This window comes from Populus alba, chromosome 16 (genome assembly GCF_005239225.2).
Source record: "Populus alba chromosome 16, ASM523922v2, whole genome shotgun sequence".
Classification (NCBI taxonomy): Eukaryota; Viridiplantae; Streptophyta; class Magnoliopsida; order Malpighiales; family Salicaceae; genus Populus; species Populus alba.
Genome location: NC_133299.1, coordinates 2,144,915 through 2,167,370, shown reverse-complemented (window position 1 = coordinate 2,167,370; position 22,456 = coordinate 2,144,915). Strand labels below are relative to the sequence as shown.

The 22,456-nt window shown below is 31.0% G+C and overlaps 4 protein-coding genes across 4 annotated transcripts; 3 read left to right on the top strand and 1 right to left on the bottom strand.

Annotated features, from left to right (window-relative positions):
• The first annotated feature begins 4,762 nt into the window (after positions 1–4,762).
• Positions 4,763–5,999, top strand: LOC118033191 (L-type lectin-domain containing receptor kinase IX.2). Its single transcript, XM_035038084.1, has one exon. It carries the CDS (start codon positions 4,888–4,890, stop codon positions 5,785–5,787), a length of 900 nt encoding a protein of 299 aa, XP_034893975.1. The 5' UTR covers positions 4,763–4,887; the 3' UTR covers positions 5,788–5,999.
• A 6,483-nt stretch (positions 6,000–12,482) lies between these two features.
• On the top strand, positions 12,483–15,155 carry LOC118033187 (cytochrome P450 98A2). The gene is made up of 3 exons (XM_035038081.2): positions 12,483–13,055; positions 13,823–14,220; positions 14,357–15,155. Exons 1-3 carry the CDS (start codon positions 12,569–12,571, stop codon positions 14,999–15,001), a joined length of 1,530 nt encoding a protein of 509 aa, XP_034893972.1. The 5' UTR covers positions 12,483–12,568; the 3' UTR covers positions 15,002–15,155.
• Positions 15,156–16,367: 1,212 nt separating this feature from the next.
• Positions 16,368–19,697, top strand: LOC118033188 (cytochrome P450 98A2). The gene is made up of 4 exons (XM_035038082.2): positions 16,368–16,671; positions 17,665–17,847; positions 18,968–19,362; positions 19,491–19,697. Exons 1-4 carry the CDS (start codon positions 16,368–16,370, stop codon positions 19,695–19,697), a joined length of 1,089 nt encoding a protein of 362 aa, XP_034893973.1.
• Positions 19,698–19,992: 295 nt separating this feature from the next.
• On the bottom strand, positions 19,993–22,046 carry LOC118033190 (cysteine proteinase inhibitor 12). Its single transcript, XM_035038083.2, has 4 exons — positions 21,729–22,046; positions 20,836–21,046; positions 20,404–20,549; positions 19,993–20,261 (listed from the first exon to the last, which is right to left on the bottom strand). The coding sequence occupies exons 1-4, from the start codon at positions 21,924–21,926 to the stop codon at positions 20,136–20,138; spliced, it is 681 nt and encodes a 226-aa protein (XP_034893974.1). The 5' UTR covers positions 21,927–22,046; the 3' UTR covers positions 19,993–20,135.
• Positions 22,047–22,456: the final 410 nt, after the last annotated feature.

The window sequence follows — 22,456 nt, the reverse complement described above, 5'->3', positions numbered from 1 at the left end:
CAATATCTAGGAAAAAGTAAAAATCACACAAAAAATTTTAAAAATAAAAGTCAGGTAAGTCTGTTTGAGAATATGGTTGTGGTTGTTTTTCAAAGTATTTTTCGTGCTGAAATATATTAAAATGATATTTTTTTATTATTTTTTTAAAATTATTTTTGAAATTGACGTATCAAAATAATTCAAAAAATATATAAAAATAACTATTAATAAAAAAATTATTTTTTTTTAAATATAAATATAACCACATTTCCAAATATTTTTTGTATTTATCAATAAAATCACGCAGGCTGGAATCTTCAGCAACAAGTATCTTGATATTTAGCCCATGGCAAGATCGAAATGGTATCGATTGTCCTGGTTTATCAATAGAGCTCGAGAAAAAAATAATTCCATATCCAAATTCCAAAGACTTGTCCTTGAAATCTTCTTTGGAAAAAGAAACCCAAAACTAAAATTCTGGATTGCCGAAAAGAAAAATCAGAATCCGAGTATTAACTATCATTAGAATTGTGAAGGAAGTTAAAGAAAGAAGATTAAAGATGTTTAGAAGTTACTGCTAGGATTAACTTGGAAAAAATATATTAATTACATAAAAAGATTAAAAAAAATAACAATTTAAAAAATTAAGATAAAAAATAAAATATAAAATAAATTTTATTTATGATTGAAAGGAAAAAATAATTTTAAAAAGAACCAAAAATAATCAAATGAATAAAGATTAAAATTGAAATGAAAAATAAAAAAACATTATTGAAGGGTAAAATTAAAAAGAAAAATTTATTTAACAAAAGGCCCTAAAAATTAAAAAAAAATGAGAACCAAATTAAAAAAAAAAATTGGCAAATTGGGATTGGAGGATGGGATTAAAAACAAATAAATTTTTTATAAATATCCAAGAATAAAAATTAAAAATCAGAATACTAAGAAATGAAAAGTTGAAATACTAATAACAAAAAGGACCGAGTTATAATTTTTAGAGAGAAAAGAGAAAATAAAAAAAATAAAAAAATTCCACAAACGATAAACCAAACCGCTACCACCTATATAAGTTACACATACAATTAGTAAAAGGATGTGGGGGCTTTTCCAACTACAAGGTGGAAACACATTTTTTAAGGTTTTAAATTTCATGGTGAAAATGTATTTTTTAACACTGGTCAAAAAATTTTATTTATACCTAATAAATTTAGTAATAACTAATGTGTCATATAAAAGATTTAAATGCCTCTAATAGCCAGAGCAATGATTTTTTTACGATGAGAAAGGAAAAATCATCATTTTATCACTCCAATGAGCAATCTCCATGAGTCTGTCCACGGTGTTTTTACAAGTATTATTAGCTATTGTTAATATAAAAATAATGTACAAAGTCTAATAAATATTAAATATTGAATCCAACCACCTTAAAATTGAATACAATTAAAAAAAAGAAGAAGTAAAGAGTGTTTTATCAATGGTATCTAATGATTAGGTGTGAGTTAAGTTTTTTTTCTTAAAAAAAACATAAAAAAATTAAGGAATGATTTTGAAGAAGAGGGGTCACTGTATACAGTATTAAGATATGAATCTAATGGTTTTCTCTTAATTGTTTTAATTGTTCAGGCTTCAGATGAATTCCAAGTCATTTGAATGGAAGGCCATGGATACAAGTCAAGGGAAATTGGTGGATGAGTATGAACTAGGTCAATTGACTGTATAAATTTCATCATCTTTGCCCAAACAATGTTAAAAATCTACACCTTGATGTAAAGTATTGTCGTTGATCGCACCCTAGCTTGAGAGCCCCACACGGAGTGGAGTGACTGAACTTATTTCAAAGTCCATGGTCTCCACCTTTGTTCTTGCACCATAAATTCATTTTTCATTTGATTTGATGATCGAGCTAGCTAGTACGCTTATTAATTTTATATATTTTTATTTTAAATTTAAATTCTGAAATCAGCATTCTCAGAAGTCATTCCACACCCTAGATTGATAAGGAGATTTGTCATTAAGATTTCTTTCAGAAAAAGATTTCAAGAAAATAATAATAAAAATACTTGTATTATTCGAACTAATTATTCCAAATGACTAATGACTAACTCTCTTGTCTATATATATATATAAAAGTCGGAGATGAAAAATATAGGTTTTAAATAAAGTATATTAGATATCTCTTTTATCTAAGATATAACCTATATATAAAATAATACTTTATGATTAATTGAAATGAGTAAAAATAAATAAAAATACTAAAACAACTCAAATCTTTCATTTAAAATACACAACCCTTTCTATCAATACAACTTTATTCTCTTCACCCACTAAGTCTTGGGAGGCTCTCCCTTGTCATTTTTTTTAATTAAATTGAAAAATATGGTATCTTAAATTTTAATTAGATCTTGCTACGTGCTTTGACTATCTTGAAAAGTCACCATATGAATATTAAGTAAATTTAATTATTTTTAATTAATATTCTACCTAAAAATTTATTTTATAATACAACTTATTGAGTGTTTTAATAAAAATAATCTATTGACTTGGTCTTTTTCTCTTTTACGCGGTTGTTCATTCCGAGTTTTATTTTAGCTTCCTTTTTTAACAAGAAATGTTAAGAAAAAAACCGAGGAAGGCAAGTGAAAAAAAAAAAACAACCATAAATTAAATAAATAAGTGATGTTATTGCGGTGGTCAAGCCATCATGTCATACACTTTTGAAATTACTATTATTATTTTATGCACCGACAAGGATAATATTTAGCATTCTTTTCTCATTTATTAGTATTTACACCCTCAATAAATAGGGTTGGAGGTGATGTTACTTGATCCAGGAAAAGATGAATGAACTTCAGGATTGACAAAAACAACTCTTTTAATTCAATAGAAAATACCACTTCAAAAAATATTAATGTTCTCATACATAAGATAGTTTTGGTTTTCCAAGTTCAAATTCCTATAGCTCCATATTTTCTTTATATTATATTGGTTTAAATCTATATTTTTATCAATTTATATTAAAATCATGTATGTGTCATTACACTTAGATCTTATTTATTTTTATAAAAGATTGTTTTTTTAAAAAATTACTTTTCAAACTTTCTAGTGTTTATTTATTATTATAAAAGCTAGTCAATAGAACACACTTTCCAATCAAAGAAAAAATTTGCTTCATTTCTAAGAAATTATTTTTTCTTATTTTAAGAGGAAAATATTTTTCATAAATTACAAAAAAATTAAAATATCTTATTTTTAGTTGATTATATTAAAATTGATCATTAGTCTTTTGATTGCTATATATTTTTTCCTTTAAAATTTGATTTTTATATCAATTTTGGTATTCATTATTTTAATTATTATTATTTTTTCTCTTATTATCTTTTTTATTAAAATTTTGTATTTATCATGTTTGGTCTCTATATTTTTTATTATTTATTTTACTTCAAAATATTGTGATATATAATCAAATGTTGATAGTTTATAAAAAAAAAAAAAATCTCATTAAAACCAAGTAATAATAGTAAATCACAATCTACAGGTAGCTTTCAAGAATTTTAAAATGGAAGAAACCTTTGTAAAAAGCTGTCTTGACTGGTCTTTAGTGAACTCGGTTAAGGAGTCAACGACGACTTCCCCGACGAGTCATATGTCATGAAAGCATCATCCCAACAACCATCCGATCGAACTCTTGCCGATCATTTGGCCGGTTCTCATTGGCCTACGTGCGTTTGAGAGCCATGCCTTGAGCAAAAAGTAAATGACTTTTGAAATTGGTTTTCCTTGACTTTCAATCAGAACCAAGATGAGTGTTTTTCTCGAGTGGGAAGAGGATTAATTACAGTATATTCGGAAAGATTCCCATGGTACGATATCATGATTAATGCCCTTTGTCACAAAAATCATCAAGAAATTGAAATTATAATGTGATTCTGAAGTTATAACCTTCTCTTCTTCTTCTTTTTCTCTCAAAACATCCTTTCATGTGTTCTGAAAAATAATTAATTTTATACATCAAATATTGTTTAACAATTTTAAATACTCCATCCGTATAGAGGAGTGCATATATGGAATTCAAGAGAATTGATGCAAAGGAGGAAATTGATGCAAGGGAACCCCAATAAAAATAACAAGAAGCATAAAAATATACTTTATATATATATATATATATATATATATATATATATATATATTAATAAAAATATATAAAAAACAGCCTCAAATAACATCTTTGAGGTTAGGTCATCTAGAGCTCAACTAATTATAGCATTCTATATCTCTTATAGATCTAAACTTGTAGAATTATCTGGAAAAAAGAGAGTTTAATTTAACAATCATATCAAATGTTATTATTTTTTATATATCGTCACTATAATGGTTTGATAAGATCGAATATTTTCTTAGGTTTAGTTTTATTGCATGAAATTTTAGTTGTTGAGAACTTTTAACTTTTGCTAGCTTGACATCACAATTGAGAAAATAATCGAGAGTGTTTATTTTTTTTCAGATGATAAAAGAATATTATTGCATGAAATTTATGTATTAATTGAGACTAAATCGCAGTATGGTACCGAGTGCTTGGAATTCAGAAATTAATGCATCTCTATAGATGTGAGCACATAGAGGATTATTCCTGTAGTCAAAGATTCTCAATGTAGCTCCAAACTACAAAAAGAAAATAAAAATTGCATCAACCTGTTGTGAAGTGGGGCAAAGGCGTGGCTAAAAAGTTTAGTTAATTTTACGCGTCGGCCTCTCCTTATAAAGCTAATCAACGAGAGGCAACATGTTTAATTAAGCCATAGTTTTGTGGAAGTATATTGTAAACACTAAGTGTCATTCATCTATTTCACGACAAACTTTCTCTTCTAGCCATATTTCTTCCGAGATCAAGCCCCTCCCTGTAATTTCTACATGGATGAAAGTTGCCCTAACCCTCGAAAGTTTTCATACCAAACACTGGCTTGCGCCACTAATAATTTCTCAGAGAAAGACAAACTCGGGGAAGGAGCAACTGGTTCAGTTTTTAAGGGATTCTTGAGGGAGCTGAGCTGCTCTGTAGCGGTGAAGAGGATAGCATTTGGTTCTAAATATGGTATGGAGTCATACCTGCCGGAAGTGAAGGTCTTGACTAAACTGAAGCATGAGAATCTGGTCAACCTCGTTGGCTGGAGCTGCAACAAGAAAGAACTTCTCATTGTTTACGAATTGGTTGCAAACAAGACCTTGGAATATCATCTTTTCAAGGAGACAGTCCTCCTGACATGGGGTCGGAGAAAGACCATCGCCCGGGGCTTGGCTTCAGCATTGCTTTACTTGCACGAAGAACGCGAGCAATCTGTTCTACATTGTGATATCAAATCAGACAATATCTTGCTGGACTCGAATTTCGGTCCCAAACTATGTGATTTTGGCCTGGCAAGACCTGCGGAAGATGAGCAAGAATCAGGTTACCCTACTGTTCTGACCGGGGCGCCGGGGTACCTGGCACCTGAGTGTAAAACAAGTGGGAAGGCTACTAAGGAATCGGATATTTACAGCTTTGGCGTGGTGGTTTTGCAAATGGCTTGTGGAAAGCCAGCTGTGGAACAGTTTCAAGAAAACGGTATGAAATTTGAGCTCAAGCTGGTGGATTGGGTCTGTGAGAAAATTGAAAGAGGAGAGAATGTTTCTGCTGTTGCTGATCCACGTTTAGGCCTCAGTTATGACGAGAAGGAGATGGAACAATTGATTTTTGTTGGGCTTTCTTGTGTTAATCCAAACCCATATGATCGCCCTTCAATTTGGGAGCTCATCAAAATGTTAAAATGTTGAAGACCAATTGCCCCTATCACCACCACTGATGCTGCTCCTGCTGCTAGATTTTCCTACCCTTCGAGCCATAGCAATAAATATTTGATGATTTTAGTGATTTTTCTCCCTGTGTTTTAATAGAATATGGTGATGAAAAATCTTATGCTTAAATAAACCTTTGGATCAATGTAATGTTTTCATATATATATCATAAGGTAGTTTTAATTATTAAAGAGATCTATCTGTTCTCTATTTTCCCTTATTTAGTTTAAATATTGTATTGACATATAAGAAAAATATTTTCTTAAATGCTTCAAATCAATATGAAAAATACATTTTTAAAATTATTCATAAGTTTTAATATCAATAAAAAATATTAGATAAGCTGAAAATATTCTTTTTATTAAAAAAAATCATATGAAAATGGGATAAAGAGATTTGTAATACGACATTAATAATTATAGTTATTAAGCATGTTATGAGATAGACTCGATATAAGTATTGACTTATACAAGACTTGGTTTATAAATTAGATTTATTAACTTGGGTTAATTTAAATTAATTATTTTTTAAAAAATATTAAAATAATATTATTTTGATTTAAAAAAAAAACAATAATAGGTTTGATCGCATCATTGATTAATCTAAGTTTTTTACTTAATCACACTATATCAACTTTCAAATTATTTTTTTAAAATTCAATCCAAATAAAGTTTCAAATTTTAATTAATCTGTGAAGTTCTTCGAGTTTATGGGCAAATTTCGTAGATCTTTAAAGTGCATTATACAAAAAAAGAAAAAGAAAAAAGGCGATTCCGTGGAATCTCTCTAGCTAGAGACTCTAAGGCCATGATCCCATTCCATGTCTCTTTCAGGAACCACAAATAAATATCAACGAATCTACCAGGAAAAATAGTAAAATTTTCATAAGGCTTAATTTTATAGAGGAAAAAAAAATAGAAAATTAGCAATATTATAAATAAAAATTAAAAGATATAGTGTTTTAATGTGGATTGTGCATAATATAATCCATAGTAAAATTACTGGTATCTCAAATAGTTGAATAACACTCATGAATAATTTTGTATTTTCATATTTTTATTGGATAATATAATTCTTCATATATCCTTGAAAAGAGAAAAACTAATTACCTTACTTCGGGGTCAACTTTCCTTTTCCTAAGATAAAGGAGTATTTTTAGTTTATTGACCTCAGTTTTATTGCAATTATCATGTGGGGTTAAAGATATTATGATTTTTTTTTATAAATAAATAATAACATGATTGACACGTAATTTATAGGTGGCCTCCTAGTAGCTATTTGTCACCTTTAAGGATGACATCTAAAGTGGTGCGTCACCCTTTATATTATAGGCCGATGCGTGTTAGCCGTGAAGGCACATCGAAGCTCTGGCAATAATTTTTCTCACTTCCCTCTTTTCTCCTCCTTCCACCTTAAAAAGGTGTATTGGCCTTGCAAAATTATGAAGTGATTCTCAAGCTTTTAATTGTATCGAATTTGATTTAGTTGTTTTTCAATTTCATTTTTTGACATTTGATTTTTTATGTTTTTTTAAATCAAATTTGACCTTATTCTTTTGATTTCTATTTATTTTGCTTTTAATTTTTTTTATTGGATTTTATTTTTTGATTTAATCCCTAATTATTTGATTATATATATATATTAATTTGATCCCTATTCTTGTGATTGCAACTCCTTTTATTTTGAGTTCTTTTCTTGTTTGATTTTTGTTTTGGCAATTTCATCCTTCATTGTTTAATTTCATTAAACTTTCATACCATATTTAGTATTTATTTATTTTTTTATCATATTTTTAAAATTCGACTTAAGAGTCGATCTTCGTCATGTCTTGAGTCACGAGTTAGGTTGAATGATTAGGGTTACTGGGGTCAATTTAATTTTTTTTGTTGTGCAAGAAGTAAAAATAACATTATTTTAATAAAAAAAATAATTGTAAAAAAAATTAATAGGTGTTGACATGATTTTCCCCTAGCTAATCGCTTAAATTTTTATTCAGTTAAAAAGTAAAAATGGTATTATTTTGATAAAAAAAAATGGAGAAAAAAATTTAATTATGATCTTCTTTCTTTTGATTGGTCTTTCTTTGTTTTAGATTTTTTTTAGATTGTTTTTAATTTCATCCATTTCCATTTTATTTTGTTTTGTTTATATATCAATTATGTTATTCATTCTCTTTATTTTTGTTTTTTTTTCTTTTAATTTTTTCACTCAACATTTTATTTCATTTCATTTTCTTTCTAGATTGAGTCTTTATTTTTTTAATTGCTCTTTTTTAATCCTTTTTTAATTTGTTTTTTTCTTTTAATTTTGCCGCATGACATTTTATTTCATTTGTTTTTTTTAATCAAATCTTGGTTCTCTTTCTTTTAATTTCTATTTTTTTATCATTTTTTATTTTTATTTCGATGAAGTCCTCATTATTTTATTTCATTAGTTTTTATACCAGGTTTGATCCTCATTGTTTTGATTACTATTTGTTTTCTTTTTAAATTTTTAATAATTAAGTAATTTGTTGAAGATTTGTTTTGGTATTTTAAATGATCATCTTGATCTCGTAGCTAGAGTTGCTGATATAAAAAATTAGTTTAATTTAACTTTAATTTTTTTTTTATTTCATCCTTTGAAATTAACCTATTAACCCTTTAACCTTTTTTTTTTCCTTTCTTTAGGGTTATTCTTAATTATTGGTTAATCAAGTTAACCCAGATTCACCTAAATTATCATCATTTGAATATAATTTTTTATGTTAGAAAAGAATTGACATGCTCAAGCAAAAAAAAAAAAAAATTCTAGTTAAAACTAATAAAAGTCAATATAATAGACCCAATATGGGCCAATTATCAAAATTTTCAACAGGCCTTAAATTTTAGATTCAGTTCAGATTGATTTAAACAGGCTAAAAACTTGAACAAACCATTTGAATGGGTCTATCGAGCCCAGACCAAGTGGATTTGGTGTCAAATGCCACTCCGCGGCTCAATCAAACACTTCCTTGTCCTAACAGTAAAATATCAACTGTAGGCAATAAAAGGAGGGAAGCCAACAACGGCTCTCTCTACCTATCCATAACTCTATGTAGAAATGGAACACTTGTAGTTGAATCCATCTTTGCAAAATGAAATCGAAAACGAAAATTTGGGACTGCCTGAGAAAGATATCGGAAGCCAAGGCCCAAGGAAAAAGATTGTCAAGAAGGGATTTCATGGCAGACTACTCCGTTTACTGGAGATGAAGTGGAAGGTACTAAAAAGAGAGAAATTATTGTCTATTTTATTTGGTTTCCAAGTAAAGCGTCAGTTTGTTTCAATGCTTGTCACTTGATGAAGTAGCTTGAGATCACTTAAAGAACTATGGTTTTAGAGTTTCAACAAGAAGGCTTACATGAGATTTTCTGGTGTTGAATCTTCTTGTTTCAGTTCATTTCAGCATCAGGTCTGATCTGATAATTCTTGAGAATGGAATCCTAGTCTCCAAATCCGAGGAAGGTGTGGAGTTTCATATAGGAGATGGTAAGTGCATTGTGTTCATAACATTTTCTCAAGTAACGTCGTAGAAATTTGAGGGTTTCATCTCTGGTGAGATCAATAATTCTTCTATACTGATCTGGGTTTAGGTAATCTATGTCCTGCATTGAGCAAAGCAGTGAAAACAATGAGTAAGGGTGAGAAGGCAGAGCTAGCTAGCATATTTTTCAAATAAGTATATCTGTAGTCTTTACCATTATAGAACAAGTGAACAACGGACGGTTCAGACAGAGCCATTATGACTATGAAGAAAGGAGAACATGCCGCAGCGACCGTGGATACCGAATACCTCCGTGGCGGTGACGGTGCTTCCCGCAAATTCCTTGCTTCATTATGAAGTTGAGCTGATCGATTTTATCGAAGGTTGTTTTTCAAATTGCCCTTCTGTTTGTATCTGTGAATTATCAGTCAGACCAGATAAATGTATTGAAATTTCGATTTCCTGACACACAGAGTGCATTCAATTTTCACAGCTCCGAGTTTTGGACAGAAATAACCATTTCTGGAAAATTAGAAGCAAGTGAAAGGAAGAAGCTCGACGGAAATGTGCTGTTCAAGGCAGGAAAATTCCGGCGTGCCTCTTAGAAATATGAGAAGGTCTATTCAGAAGATCACAAGCATACTTGAAAACATCTGAATTAGAGAAAGCTGAAGCAGAAGCAGATATAAAGAAAGCTCCAGCCATTGATCCTAATAATCGGTATGTGTAAAATTAAGTCGTTACATGTTTTTTTTCTTAAGACAAATTTAAGGTGGCCAAGACATGACTCAAACTTAAACTTCACACGTTGTCTCTGAGGATAAACCCATGGTTATTAAACTAGGTTCGACTTGACAGATAGTTAAGATTGCGTTTGTTTCCGCTAGTTTTCATTTTAGCGGTAAACAAACATAATAATATATTTTAAAACAAAAAAAACAGTGTTTTATGCTATAAAACTTACTAAAAAAAAAAAAAAATTTGAGCTGCAGTTTTTACTTGTTTTTTTAATAAAATTTTGTAAGTATTTTTTAGAAATATTTGAGAGTATGATTGTGGTTAATTTTTAAAGTGTTTTTTGCTCAGAAATGTATCAAAATATTTTTTTATTTTTTAAAAATTATTTTTGACATTAGTATATCTAAATGATATGAAAATATATAAAAAAATTAATTTAAAATAAAAAAAAATTAAAAAAAATTAATTTTTTTCTAAAACGTTTTTTAAACACAAAAACAAACAAGGTAACCTACATTTTATTTAATTTTTTTTTATATTTTTTACTATATAAAAATTTTAACTACAATTTTTTATTAAATATATATCTAAATCTAACTAATTTATTTTTTGTAAATTTATTTTCCGCTACCTCAATAACATTCACGCCTAAAATTTCAATATCACAGCCCAGAGAGAAATTAATGAACCAGAAACATCTCTCATCTTGCAATCTTAAATGGCCATTAAATTTCTCTGCAGCTACTTTCACATCCACTGCTCTGCAAGCCTTAAATGGGTCATGCGTAGTTATTAAATCTAACCCAATATAAATTTGTCACAAGGCTCTGGTGATAAAACCGGCATATTCATCTACTTTAATTAAAAAAACGATTAAAATGATTAAAATGATCATATTTTTTTTTAAAAAATAATTTCATTTTTAAAAGTTAATTAATTATTTGACACGGATTTTAACCAATATCAATACCCTTTAAGACAATTATCTTTTCTCTCATTTATTTATCTTCGATATATTTGAATTATTAAGGATTGACAGTCATTTTTTTTTTGTGTGATGTCAAGTCATGATTTTTTTCTTCTTCTTGAAAATATAGTGACAACGTGGGAAACAGGCCTCCAGATGTATATCTTAGGTCATGTTTGTTTTTTGAAAAAATAATTTTTAAAAAATTATTTTTCAAACTTTTTTGTGTTTGTTTGTCATTAGGAAAGTTGGTCAATGAAAAACACTTTCCAGTCAACGAAAAACACTTTCCAGTCAATTTCAGTCAAAGAAAAATTTGACTTGGTTTTCAGGAAAGTGTTTTCCCTTTAGCAGTGTTTGTTTTCCGGAAAGTGGTTTCCGGGAAATCACTTTCCAAACTTTCTTGTGTTTGTTTGCCAGTAGGAAAGTTGGTCAATGAAAAACACTTTCCAGTAAAAGAAAAATTTGGCTTGGTTTTCAGGAAAGTGTTTTTCTGAAAAATTTGGAGGGAAAACACTTTTCGGAAGTTGTGAAAAATTTAGAAATGTCATTATTTGCTGATTATATTAAATTTAATCCTCAAACTTTTGATTGATATATATATTTTGTTTTGAATATTTATTTTTCAATTTCATCTCTTAAAATTTTATTTTTTATATTAACTTTGGTCCTTATTTTTATAATTGCTATTTGCTTTTTCCTTATCATATTTTTATTAAAAAAATTTTATCTATCAAATTTGGTCCTCATTCTTTTAATTGTTACTTATTTTATTTGAAATAATTTATGAAATGTTGATTATTATTATTTTAATTTCTTCATCTTTCATTTTAAAAAAAAAAAATTAGATTTGATCTCTGTTATTTTGATTATTATTTATTTTATTTGAGATAATTTATGAAATTATATATATTTTTTTCAATTTCATTCCCATTCAACATTTTAATTTGTAAGATTTGTTCCTCATTATTTTAATAAGCTATGTATGAATATAGGATATAATAAAAAAAAATTCATCATTATAAATACTTTTTAGATTTCATTTTTTTTTATTGCAAGTGATTAAATATTTAATATTAAATATTTTATATATATTAGATAAACTTGAAAAAAAAATTAATTCATTAATAAATTATTTTTTCAGTTTATTTTTCATAACACAACCAAACATTGAAAAGTGTTTTCCAGTTCATTTTTCATAACACTGCCAAATATCGGAAAATACTTTCTCGAAATTCACTTTTCAGAAATTCATTTTTCCCGGAATTAACTTTCCAAAAGAAAACCACTTTCCTGCAAACAAACGGAGCCTTAATTATCTTATAATTAAATAAAGAATAAAAATTGAAAATATCCGAAAGCAGCGGTGGGTTTCTGTAAAAATATATTTTAAAATATGGTGAATGATCTGCCACGTGCTTACCTACCACATCTCAATCTATATGAAGACTTCTCTCCTTACATTATTTTCCGTGAACCTTGAGAAACCAAACTTTGCCCTGTCCTGTCTTCATCTCCTTTTCTTCTTCTTTTTTTATTCTTTTCTCCGATATGGGTCTGCCTCTTTTAGTATTAGTGTCGATCTTTGTTCTCGTTCTTTCATGCATTCTGTACCGGAGGCTGAGGTTCAAGCTGCCGCCAGGTCCACGGCCGTGGCCGGTTGTTGGGAACCTCTATGCCATCAAGCCTATTAGGTTCAGATGTTTTGCAGAGTGGGCTCAGGCTTACGGACCAGTTGTTTCAGTTTGGTTTGGTTCAACTTTGAATGTAGTTGTGTGTAATGCGGAACTGGCCAAGCAAGTTCTCAAGGAGAATGACCAGCAGCTGGCCGATCGACACAGGTCTAGATTGGCTGCAAGGTTTAGCAGAGATGGCAAGGACCTCATCTGGGCTGACTATGGTCCTCATTATGTGAAGGTTAGGAGAGTGTCTACTCTTGAGCTCTTCTCAGCAAAGAGACTCGAGGAACTCAGACCTATTAGAGAAGATGAGGTTACTTTCATGGCAGAATCCATTTTCAAGGATTGCACCAATCCAGGTATGTCATATGGTAGTATTAATTTCTCTTAACACTTTTTCTTGTTTTAGCATTTTAGCTTTTGTGTAGTTTTTGTTTTATTATATTTTTAGCTAATTAATATTAAATTGAAAAAAGTTGATCAGTCAAAGTTATATTATTATTTTATTTTAATTTTAAATTAATTTTGTGTTGGTATTTTTAAATTAATATTTGATATAAAAAATAAAAAAATTATTTTAAAATAAAAATTACTTTAAAAAATAACAACATCAAAAATCTTATCACTTTAAGCCCCATCTTCTGTTCCCAATTTTGGTGGGCGATGTGGGTCCCAGATGTTCTAAATCAGTCATTTAATATATATTATTGGTTTCTCCAGGGAACTGTCAAAGTGTCACATCCCTGAAAAATAAAAAACAAATCTTACCAGGAAGGGGAATGGTCCGTTGGTCCCACCCAATTAATTATTCACCGAATGTCCAAAAAATAATTAATTGGAAGGGACCATCCTTTCAATTTAACCCTTGTGAGTTTTTTTCTTTACTGTCCTAGGTTTTTTCGGTTCTCTTTACATTGAATGTTTACTCGTTCATGTATCCAAAATTATTTATGGACTTGATGAAATGTCGATTTTGCACGAGAAAATTTTAAATTATTGTAAGAGATTGAACAGGGTTCAATTTTAATATTCCATACATGCTATTACTTCAGTTGTGTCTGATTCATAATTGGCTAAAGAATGGTAAAAGGAAAATGCTCTTGAAAACAAGATTCATGTCTTGCAGAAAACCACGGAAAAACCCTGTTGGTGAAGAAATATTTGGGAGATGTGGCTTTCAATAACATTACAAGGCTAGCATTTGGGAAACGATTCATGAATTCTGAGGGCATAATTGATGAGCAAGGTCAAGAATTCAAGGCAATTGTTTCCAATGGAGTTAGGCTGGGTGGATCACTGAACATGGCAGAGCACATTCCATGGCTTCAATGGATGTTTCCACTAGAGGAAGAGGCTGTTGAAAAGCATAACGCCCGTCGAGATAGGCTAACTAGAGTTATCATGGAGGAACACACCGATGCACGCAAGAAAAGTGGAGGTGCCAAGAAACATTTCGTTGATGCACTGCTTACATTGCAAGAAAAATATGACCTCAGTGAGGTTACAATTGCAGGTCTCCTATGGGTATGAATGAATGCACGTTTCGCCTCAAAATCTTAAAAAAATTTGGTGATTTCGTTTCTGCTGTTAAATGAATCATCGGTCGACGAGCTATGACTGATTAGGGTTTAATTAAACTTGTATCTAATAATTTGTGCAGGACATGATTACTGCTGGCATGGATACCACAGCAATCTCAGTGGAGTGGGCAATGGCTGAGCTAATCAAGAACCCAAGGGTTCAACAGAAGGCTCAAGATGAGCTAGACCGAGTGGTTGGGTTCGAACGTGTCATGACTGAATCAGATTTCCAAAATCTCCCTTACCTGCAAGCTGTAGTCAAGGAATCGCTGAGGTTGCACCCACCAACACCGCTGATGCTACCTCATCGAGCCAATACTACTGTTAAAATCGGTGGCTATGACATCCCTAAGGGATCAGTTGTTCACGTGAACGTATGGGCTGTAGCTCGTGATCCGGCTTTGTGGAAGAACCCTTTAGAGTTCCGGCCGGAGAGGTTCTTTGAGGAGGATGTCGACATGAAGGGTCATGATTTCAGGCTACTCCCATTCGGAGCTGGAAGAAGGGTGTGCCCTGGTGCGCAGCTTGCTATCAATCTGGTCACGTCTATGATCGGTCATCTGCTCCACCATTTTCATTGGACCACCCCTGATGGTGTCAAGCCGGAGGAAATTGACATGTCAGAGAGACCTGGAATTGTCACTTATATGATGACCCCACTACAAGCAGTGGCCACTCCTCGCTTGCCTCCACACTTGTACAAACGGGTGGCTTCAGATATGTGATTTGCACCTTGCTGCCATGGTTGTACTTGGATTATATTAGTTTCTGAACTGGAGATGGTCCATCACCAAGTCTGAAACGGATGCCTATGGTTTTGAATAAATGATGGGAAAAAACATTAGCTGCATACAATAAAAGCCACACCAGTCCCATAAAGCACTGATATATACAGACTCTAACATAAAGCATGGTTGCCATGGCGGTGTGTTTATTGCTCTATACGATACTGTATATAGCAGCACTACTGCAAGAAACAAAAGTTTTAGCATGTGCTGCCATCAAATTCACATAAAACGCTCCCTCTATGTTCTTCATTACTTCAACCTTCAAATCAAACCGCTTTACATCCAAGAGTACTGTTAAATTCATGGATTTTAAGGACCGTCAGATATTATTGTTGTTATTTGGCACTGGGCCCAAGCACGTGGCATGAGCCCAGGGGTGTCAGGGGTGTCAGGCGCGTGGTCTGGGCCTGAGGTGCCAGGACACGGTTTGGGTCCTTGTTTTAAGCGTGGGAATACTTTTTAAAATAACCTCTAAAAAAAATTTAAAATTTTTTATTTTTTTTTAAATTAATATATATTTTTGATGTTTTCAAATTATTTTGATGTGCTGATAACAAAAATAATTTTAAAAAAATAAAAAAATATTATTAGCATGCTTTTCTGAGTAAAAAACACTTTAAAAAGTAACAACAATCATATTCCTGAAAACCCTCTTAAAAAATATGATCTATCAATTTTCCTTGTATATTTATCATTCTTTCTTTCGAGTTTAGCTCTACATTAGAGATTATGTTAAATACATGTTATTTCTAGTTTAGATCCGTACTAGATTATTGACATAAAAAAAAAAAAAATACCTCATCGTAATTAAAAATATCAAATCAAAGTTAAACTGTTTAATTAACCCATCAGTCATACCTTGAATTATAGATCATGGGTTATGCTAGTTTAATAATTTTATGTACACTCAATAACACCTCCATGCATGCTTTTATTTTCTTTTACATTATTGTTTTTGCAAAAAAAAAAAATATTCGATTTATGATGATGATAAATTAAAATTAAAGGAGGTGATCATCCGGACAATTTGGATGAAAAACTGCCATTGCATTTGCATGACGCCCATTACTCACTCGTAATATTCACATAAAGCACGTTTCTAACAAATTAACACTTTCAAATCCATCAATTCTACACCATTATTCAAAAATAATAAATAAAAATCCTTCGAATGGTGACCGATCTGCTACGTACCATCTCCCATCTCAATATATATATATATATAGACATCTCTCGTAGCATTTCTTTGGCTAGAACCTTCAAAAGCTAACCTTTGCCCTATCTCCATCTCTCTTTTTCCTATATGGCTCTGCCTCTGTTAGTATTAGTTTCGATCTTTGTTCTCGTTCTTGCATACATTCTGTACCAGAGGCTGAGGTTCAAGCTACCACCCGGTCCACGGCCGTGGCCGGTTGTTGGGAACCTCTATGATGTCAAGCCTATTATGTTCAGATGTTTTGCAGAGTGGGCTCAGGCTTACGGATCAATTATTTCAGTTTGGTGTGGTTCAACTTTGAATGTAGTTGTGTGTAATGCGGACCTGGCCAGGCAAGTTCTCAAAGAGAATGACCAGCAGCTAGCTGATGGAAATAGGTCTAGGGCTACTTTTGTTTGTTAAAAAGTAGTTTTTTTTTTAAAAGTGAATTCTAGAAAAAATAAATTTCAGGAAAGTGAATTTTAAAAAAATATTTTTTGATGTTTGGTAGTGTAATGAAAAATGAGTTGGAAAACACTTTTCAGTGTTTGGTTATGTCATGGAAAATGAGCTAGAAAATAACTTATTAATATTTTATTTTTCTCAAGTTTATTAAAATAATAAGAAACAAATCTTACAATTAAAAAGTTGAATGAAAATGAAATTGAAAAAAAAAATATAATTTCATAAATTATCTCAAATAAAATAAATAATAATCAAAATAATAGAGATCAAATCTAAAAAATTAAAAAAAAAATGAAAGATGAAGAAATTAAAATAATAATAATCAACATTTCATAAATTATTTCAAATAAAATAAGTAACAATCAAAAGAATGAGGACCAAATTTGATAGATAAAAAATTTCAATAAAAATATGATAAGGAAAAAGCAAATAACAATTATAAAAATAAGGACCAAAGTTAATATAAAAATAAAATTTTAAGAGATGAAATTGAAAAATAAATATTCAAAACAAAAATATATATAGCAATCAAAAGTTTGAGGATTAAATTTAATATAATCAGCAAATAATGACATTTTTAAATTTTTCACAACTTCCGGAAAGTGTTTTCCCCCCAAATTTTTCAGAAAAACACTTTCCTGAAAACCAAGCCAAATTTTCCTTTTACTGGAAAGTGTTTTCTATTGACCAACTTTTCTACTAGCAAACAAACACAAGAAAGTTTGGAAAGTGATTTCCCGGAAATCACTTTCCGGAAAACAAACATAGCTAAAGGGAAAACACTTTTCTGAAAACCAAGTCAAATTTTTCTTTGACTGAAATTGACTGGAAATTGTTTCCCGTTGACCAACTTTTCTAATGACAAACAAATATAGGAAAGTTTGAAAAATAATTTTTCAAAAATTACTTTTCAGAAAACAAACATGATCTAGATTTCTCGCCAGCTTCAGTAGAGATGGCGAGGACCTCATATGGGCTGACTATGGTCCTCACTACGTGAAGCTTAGGAAAGTGTCTCCTCTTGAGCTTTTCTCAGCAAAGAGACTCGACGAACTCAGACCTATTAGAGAAGATGAGGTTTCTTTAATGGCAGAATCCATTTTCAAGGATTGCACCGATCTAGGTATGTGATGTATAGTAGTATTTCTCTTACACTTTTACCGCAGTATTTTTAGCAATTTAGCTGTTCTTTGCGTTTTTTATTTCTTTCTTTCTATTAGGAACACACATACGATGGTGGAAATATATTTGTGGTAGTCGTCCTCTTAATCTTGCATATTAAGATTCATCGGGCTGATCATGTTTGTTGTGAGAAATACTATCCCATCCCATAATTAGTCTTCATCAATTTAAAAAAGTTTAAAAAATATGTGGGTTTATCAAAATATATGGAGTGTTTTTTATATGTTTTTGGTAAAAATTATATTGAAAAATGAGTTTATAGTTAAAAAACGTTTATAACCCTCAAGTTTTTGGCAATTATAATGGCTGGAATCTAAAAAGAAATAAATAACTTTATTTTTTTTTTCAAAAACATTTAGGCACGGATACCTCTTAATAAAAAGGGTTCATCCAGGATCGTGGGCTTGAGTTGAAAATCCTCATGCCTAGACCTTTTTTTTACTGATTCATTGGCCTTTTCTTCCTCTTTTTTTTCGTTTTTCCTACAAATTTCATTGGTTTTTCTTGATTTTTTATTGGCATTTTTTCCTTTCAATTTCAACACATTTTCAAAAATTTTATGATATTTTTAATGTAATACAATTTAATTTTTACTTAGTTTACAAATAAGATTTTAATGTTTTTTTTTTTATATAATACTAAGAGACATTCTTTCTATGCAGCACTATTTAAATTTGTTTTTTTAGTTTTACTCGATCTCTTTTTTAAGCATGTTTTTGTATTTTTATTTTATTAAAAAAATATTAGTTTTAAGAAACAAAGTTATTAGACAACTAGATACATGATCTTAATTTGTTGTGAGATAAAAAAATCTTGATTTATAAATGTATGTATTAACTTTTTAATTTACAGTTCGCATTTTCTTATATGTCAAAAAGCATGTTGGAAAAACCAAACCTGCATATTTATTTTATTGTGTTGGGAAAAAAATATTTGATTTGCAACAAAATGCGAGTCACAAAGCCAATTATCACACTAAACTCTGTCAGTTGATGGTTGTTGTGCCTAATTCGAAATTATCTAAAAGGACTGGTCTTGAGATCATGATTTATCTCTCGCAGAAAACCATGGAAAAATCTTGTCGGTGAGGAAATATTTGGGAGATGTGGCTTGGAATAACATTACAAGACTGGCATTTGGGAAGCGGTTCATGAATTCAGAGGGCATAATTGATGAGCAAGGCCAAGAATTCAAGGCAATTGTTTCCGATGGAGTTAGGCTGGGTGCAACACCTTCCATGGCCGAGCACATTCCATGGCTTCAATGGATGTTTCCACTAGAGGAGGAGGCTTTTGCCAAGCTTAATGCTCGTCGAGACAAGCTGGTTAGATCTATCATGGAGGAACATAACAATGCACGCAAGAAAAGTGGTGGTGCCAAGAATCATTTAGTTGATGCATTGCTAACACTGCAAGAAAAATATGATCTCAGTGAGGTCACATTTATTAAAATGTATGCACATTTCGCTTAAAATCTTAAACAATATGGTGGATAGAAGTTTCTCTATGCTGTCAAATGAATCTTTGGTTGACTGGCCATGACTGATTAGGGTTTAATTAAACTTGTATCTAATATTTTGTGCAGGACATGATCAGTGCTGGCATGGATACGACAGCAATCACAGTGGAGTGGGCAATGGCTGAGCTAATCAAGAACCGAAGGGTTCAACAGAAGGTTCAAGATGAGCTAGACCGAGTGGTTGGGTTCGAACGTGTCATGACTGAGGCACAGATGGTGTCAAGCCGGAGGACATTGACATGTCAGAAAGACCTGGACTTGTCACTTATATGATGACCCCATTAGAAGCAGTGGCCGCTCCTCGCCTGCCTCCACACTTGTACAAACGGGTGGCTTCAGATATGTGATTTGCACCTTGCTGCCATGGTTGTGCTTGGATTATTAGTTTTTGAATTGGAGATGGTCCATCACCAAGTCTGAAATAAAGAACGAGAGCTACATGTGTTGTATGCCTATGGTTTGGAATAAATGATAGGAAAATACATTAGCTGCATTCAATAAGCAGTCAATATTTTGTATTTGAGGTTGTCAACTCAAGCATTTCTATACACACATATAAGATTTGAGGTAACTCATAAAAGCCACATCTATGCCATAAAGCATCAATATATACAGATTCAAACATAAAGCATAGTTGCCAGAGTAGTGTGTTTATTGTTCTATATCATAATGCAGGTAGCAGCACACCAAGGCACACATGGTTTTAGCATATTATGGCATCAAATTCACATGAAACTTTCCTTCCATGTTCTTAATTACTTCAACCTTGAAATTTTCTTCTTTTATTCCCCTCCTCAATTTCAGAAGCAGATTGAATTTGGCATAATCTTCAATGACCTGCAACATCAAACCATGGAAAAATCAGTCGGAAAACTTCCACATTCACATATACCATAAAGCTCACAGGTCGGAAAGATCAATCCAAGTATGGGACCCAACAGAAGCAACATTTCGAGCTCCAACATTGAAAAATGCCAACCTTGGCTTTCGCCAGAAGGATCTCTACAAGTTCATATGGGGACAATGAGTTGGATCTCTTCTGAATGGACTTAACAGCATGATTTGCTGCATCTTGGACCTCAAGATCATTTGTTGGCATTGGTTGCCATCCTGATCCATGGTCATCTGATTTGCATAACGTGCCTGATTAATCACTGTTTTGCGACTAAACTACTACTCAATAACACCCTTTCAAACAAAATCTACATTTAACTAAGATTGTACAGATCCAATCCCATTGACAGCAAAATTGGCTAATTTAATAAGAAATGATAGCATTATACCGAAAAATGAAAACATGAGAAGAAAACCTCACACACCAATTCCATTCTCATTAAACAACCATCAACAGGAAAAAATAAAAACACAAATCAATTGCTTATATCTATATATATATAAAAAGATCCATTACCTGGTTTAACACCGAGGTCAGAGGAAGTACCCCCTTCAACATGCTTGAATTCCTGCAACTGCTTGAAGTTCATCCACGGCTTCACCCAGACTTTAACTTCATACATCTTATTATTACCAGCATCAGTTGCCTCTAGAGTAAGGTGGTATAGCTTACCAGCAACCACCTGCTCTTTCGCCTTCAACACCCTCACAAACTCAAGAATAGCATTCTGTAGACAGTATCCAAAGTAAATACTAAGAAATCTAAGACCTTGCCAAAAAAGTTATCAAATTGACAAATATTAAATACTTGTACTAGCTATAATTTTCTGAATTCATTTAATGATCAAGTTGAACTCAGTTAGCACACTTTGGAAAGTACTCAAGAAAAAAGCTTGAGCACTCCATAGAAACTTGAATACTAAAAAGGGAGCAACTGAGAATAGTCATATATGCAAATATATTTGAAATATATTATCCCCATTATTATAAAAATTAAACAATTTTTTTCAACTAATTAGATTTTTTTTTTCATCTTAATTTCTAAAATAATGAATCAACTTTCAATCATCCTGTTTTCTTGACAAATATTTCCTAGCAACCAAAAAAAAAAAGAACAAAAATATTTTATATATTAGAAATACTAGAAAAATATATCAAGCCATAAGATAAAGACTAAATCAACAAATAAATCACCCAAAAAAAGGGGAAAAAACAAAACTCTAGTAAATGAAAATCAGAAACCATATATAATCTAAACAAAAATTCAAAACTATAAGCACTCAAATCTCTCTATGACCCCTCTCAAATCATCATCATATATCGACAACAAAAAAGAAGAAAAAGAAAACAAGAAAATTATGAATTCAAAGAATTGCAACAAAGAAAAGATAAAAGATCAAGAAAAAAAACCTCTTTCTTGTTATGCTCCTGGACAGCAAAACGAGCGAGGCTATCAATCTCTGCACTATTTTGAGAACCTTTACAGTCATGAACACCACCAAGCTTCATCTTCAAGAAGTTGTCCTGTCTACAAAGACCAAGTTCAGTATAACACCCACACAGCAAAACCAAGACACTCAAGATTATTAAAGAGGATTTGTTCTTCATCGTCTTCGTCGTGTTTGTCAAACAGAAAGAGATCTATTCGGTTCTCTGTGTCTGTTTCTTCCCTGTTAAGGAATAAATTTTCGCAGATATTTAGTTAACTTGTGGTGGTTGATTTTGAAAGGTAGTTGGTCACCTCCTTCCCTTAAGGGTTGGATTGAACTTAAAATCACAAAGGGCTAAGCCCAAAAGCGAAGACCTTGGAAATAATCCAAGATGAATGCAACCACCCCAAATATGGGCTTAGAGTCTAAGCAAAGGATTCAAATTTTAACTCTGCTCAAAGAAGGATATCATATGAAAATCATACTGATTAAAAATCCAATCAGATCCATCTAACAATGTCATTTTATTTTATTTTAAATAAAATTAAATGGAGTTTCAACCAAGTCTGTTGGGGTTGTTTTAGTGCTAGTTTAGTGAACCTGTTTTTTTTTTTTTTTTAAATTAATTTTTAAAGTTTTTTTGAATTTTTTTTTGATGTGTTTCATATTAAAAATAATTTTTAAAAATATATTATTTTAATATATTTT

What these genes read in the sequence shown, in the direction of transcription:
- LOC118033188 (XM_035038082.2), top strand. Translation starts at nt 16,368, where the DNA reads ATGGCTCTGCCTCTGTTAGTATTAGTTTCGATCTTTGTTCTCGTTCTT. An exon ending in AAATAGGTCTAGGGCTACTT is followed by an intron (nt 16,672 to 17,664) that starts TTGTTTGTTAAA and finishes CTAGATTTCTCG; the next exon opens with CCAGCTTCAGTAGAGATGGC. An exon ending in TCACATTTATTAAAATGTAT is followed by an intron (nt 19,363 to 19,490) that starts GCACATTTCGCT and finishes TATTTTGTGCAG; the next exon opens with GACATGATCAGTGCTGGCAT.
- LOC118033187 (XM_035038081.2), top strand. Translation starts at nt 12,569, where the DNA reads ATGGGTCTGCCTCTTTTAGTATTAGTGTCGATCTTTGTTCTCGTTCTT. An exon ending in CAAGGATTGCACCAATCCAG is followed by an intron (nt 13,056 to 13,822) that starts GTATGTCATATG and finishes CATGTCTTGCAG; the next exon opens with AAAACCACGGAAAAACCCTG. An exon ending in CAATTGCAGGTCTCCTATGG is followed by an intron (nt 14,221 to 14,356) that starts GTATGAATGAAT and finishes TAATTTGTGCAG; the next exon opens with GACATGATTACTGCTGGCAT.
- LOC118033191 (XM_035038084.1), top strand. Translation starts at nt 4,888, where the DNA reads ATGGATGAAAGTTGCCCTAACCCTCGAAAGTTTTCATACCAAACACTG.
- LOC118033190 (XM_035038083.2), bottom strand. Translation starts at nt 21,926, where the DNA reads ATGAAGAACAAATCCTCTTTAATAATCTTGAGTGTCTTGGTTTTGCTG. An exon ending in AGGAGCATAACAAGAAAGAG is followed by an intron (nt 21,047 to 21,728) that starts GTTTTTTTTCTT and finishes TACTGTCTACAG; the next exon opens with AATGCTATTCTTGAGTTTGT. An exon ending in TCCTTCTGGCGAAAGCCAAG is followed by an intron (nt 20,262 to 20,403) that starts GTTGGCATTTTT and finishes TTGATGTTGCAG; the next exon opens with GTCATTGAAGATTATGCCAA.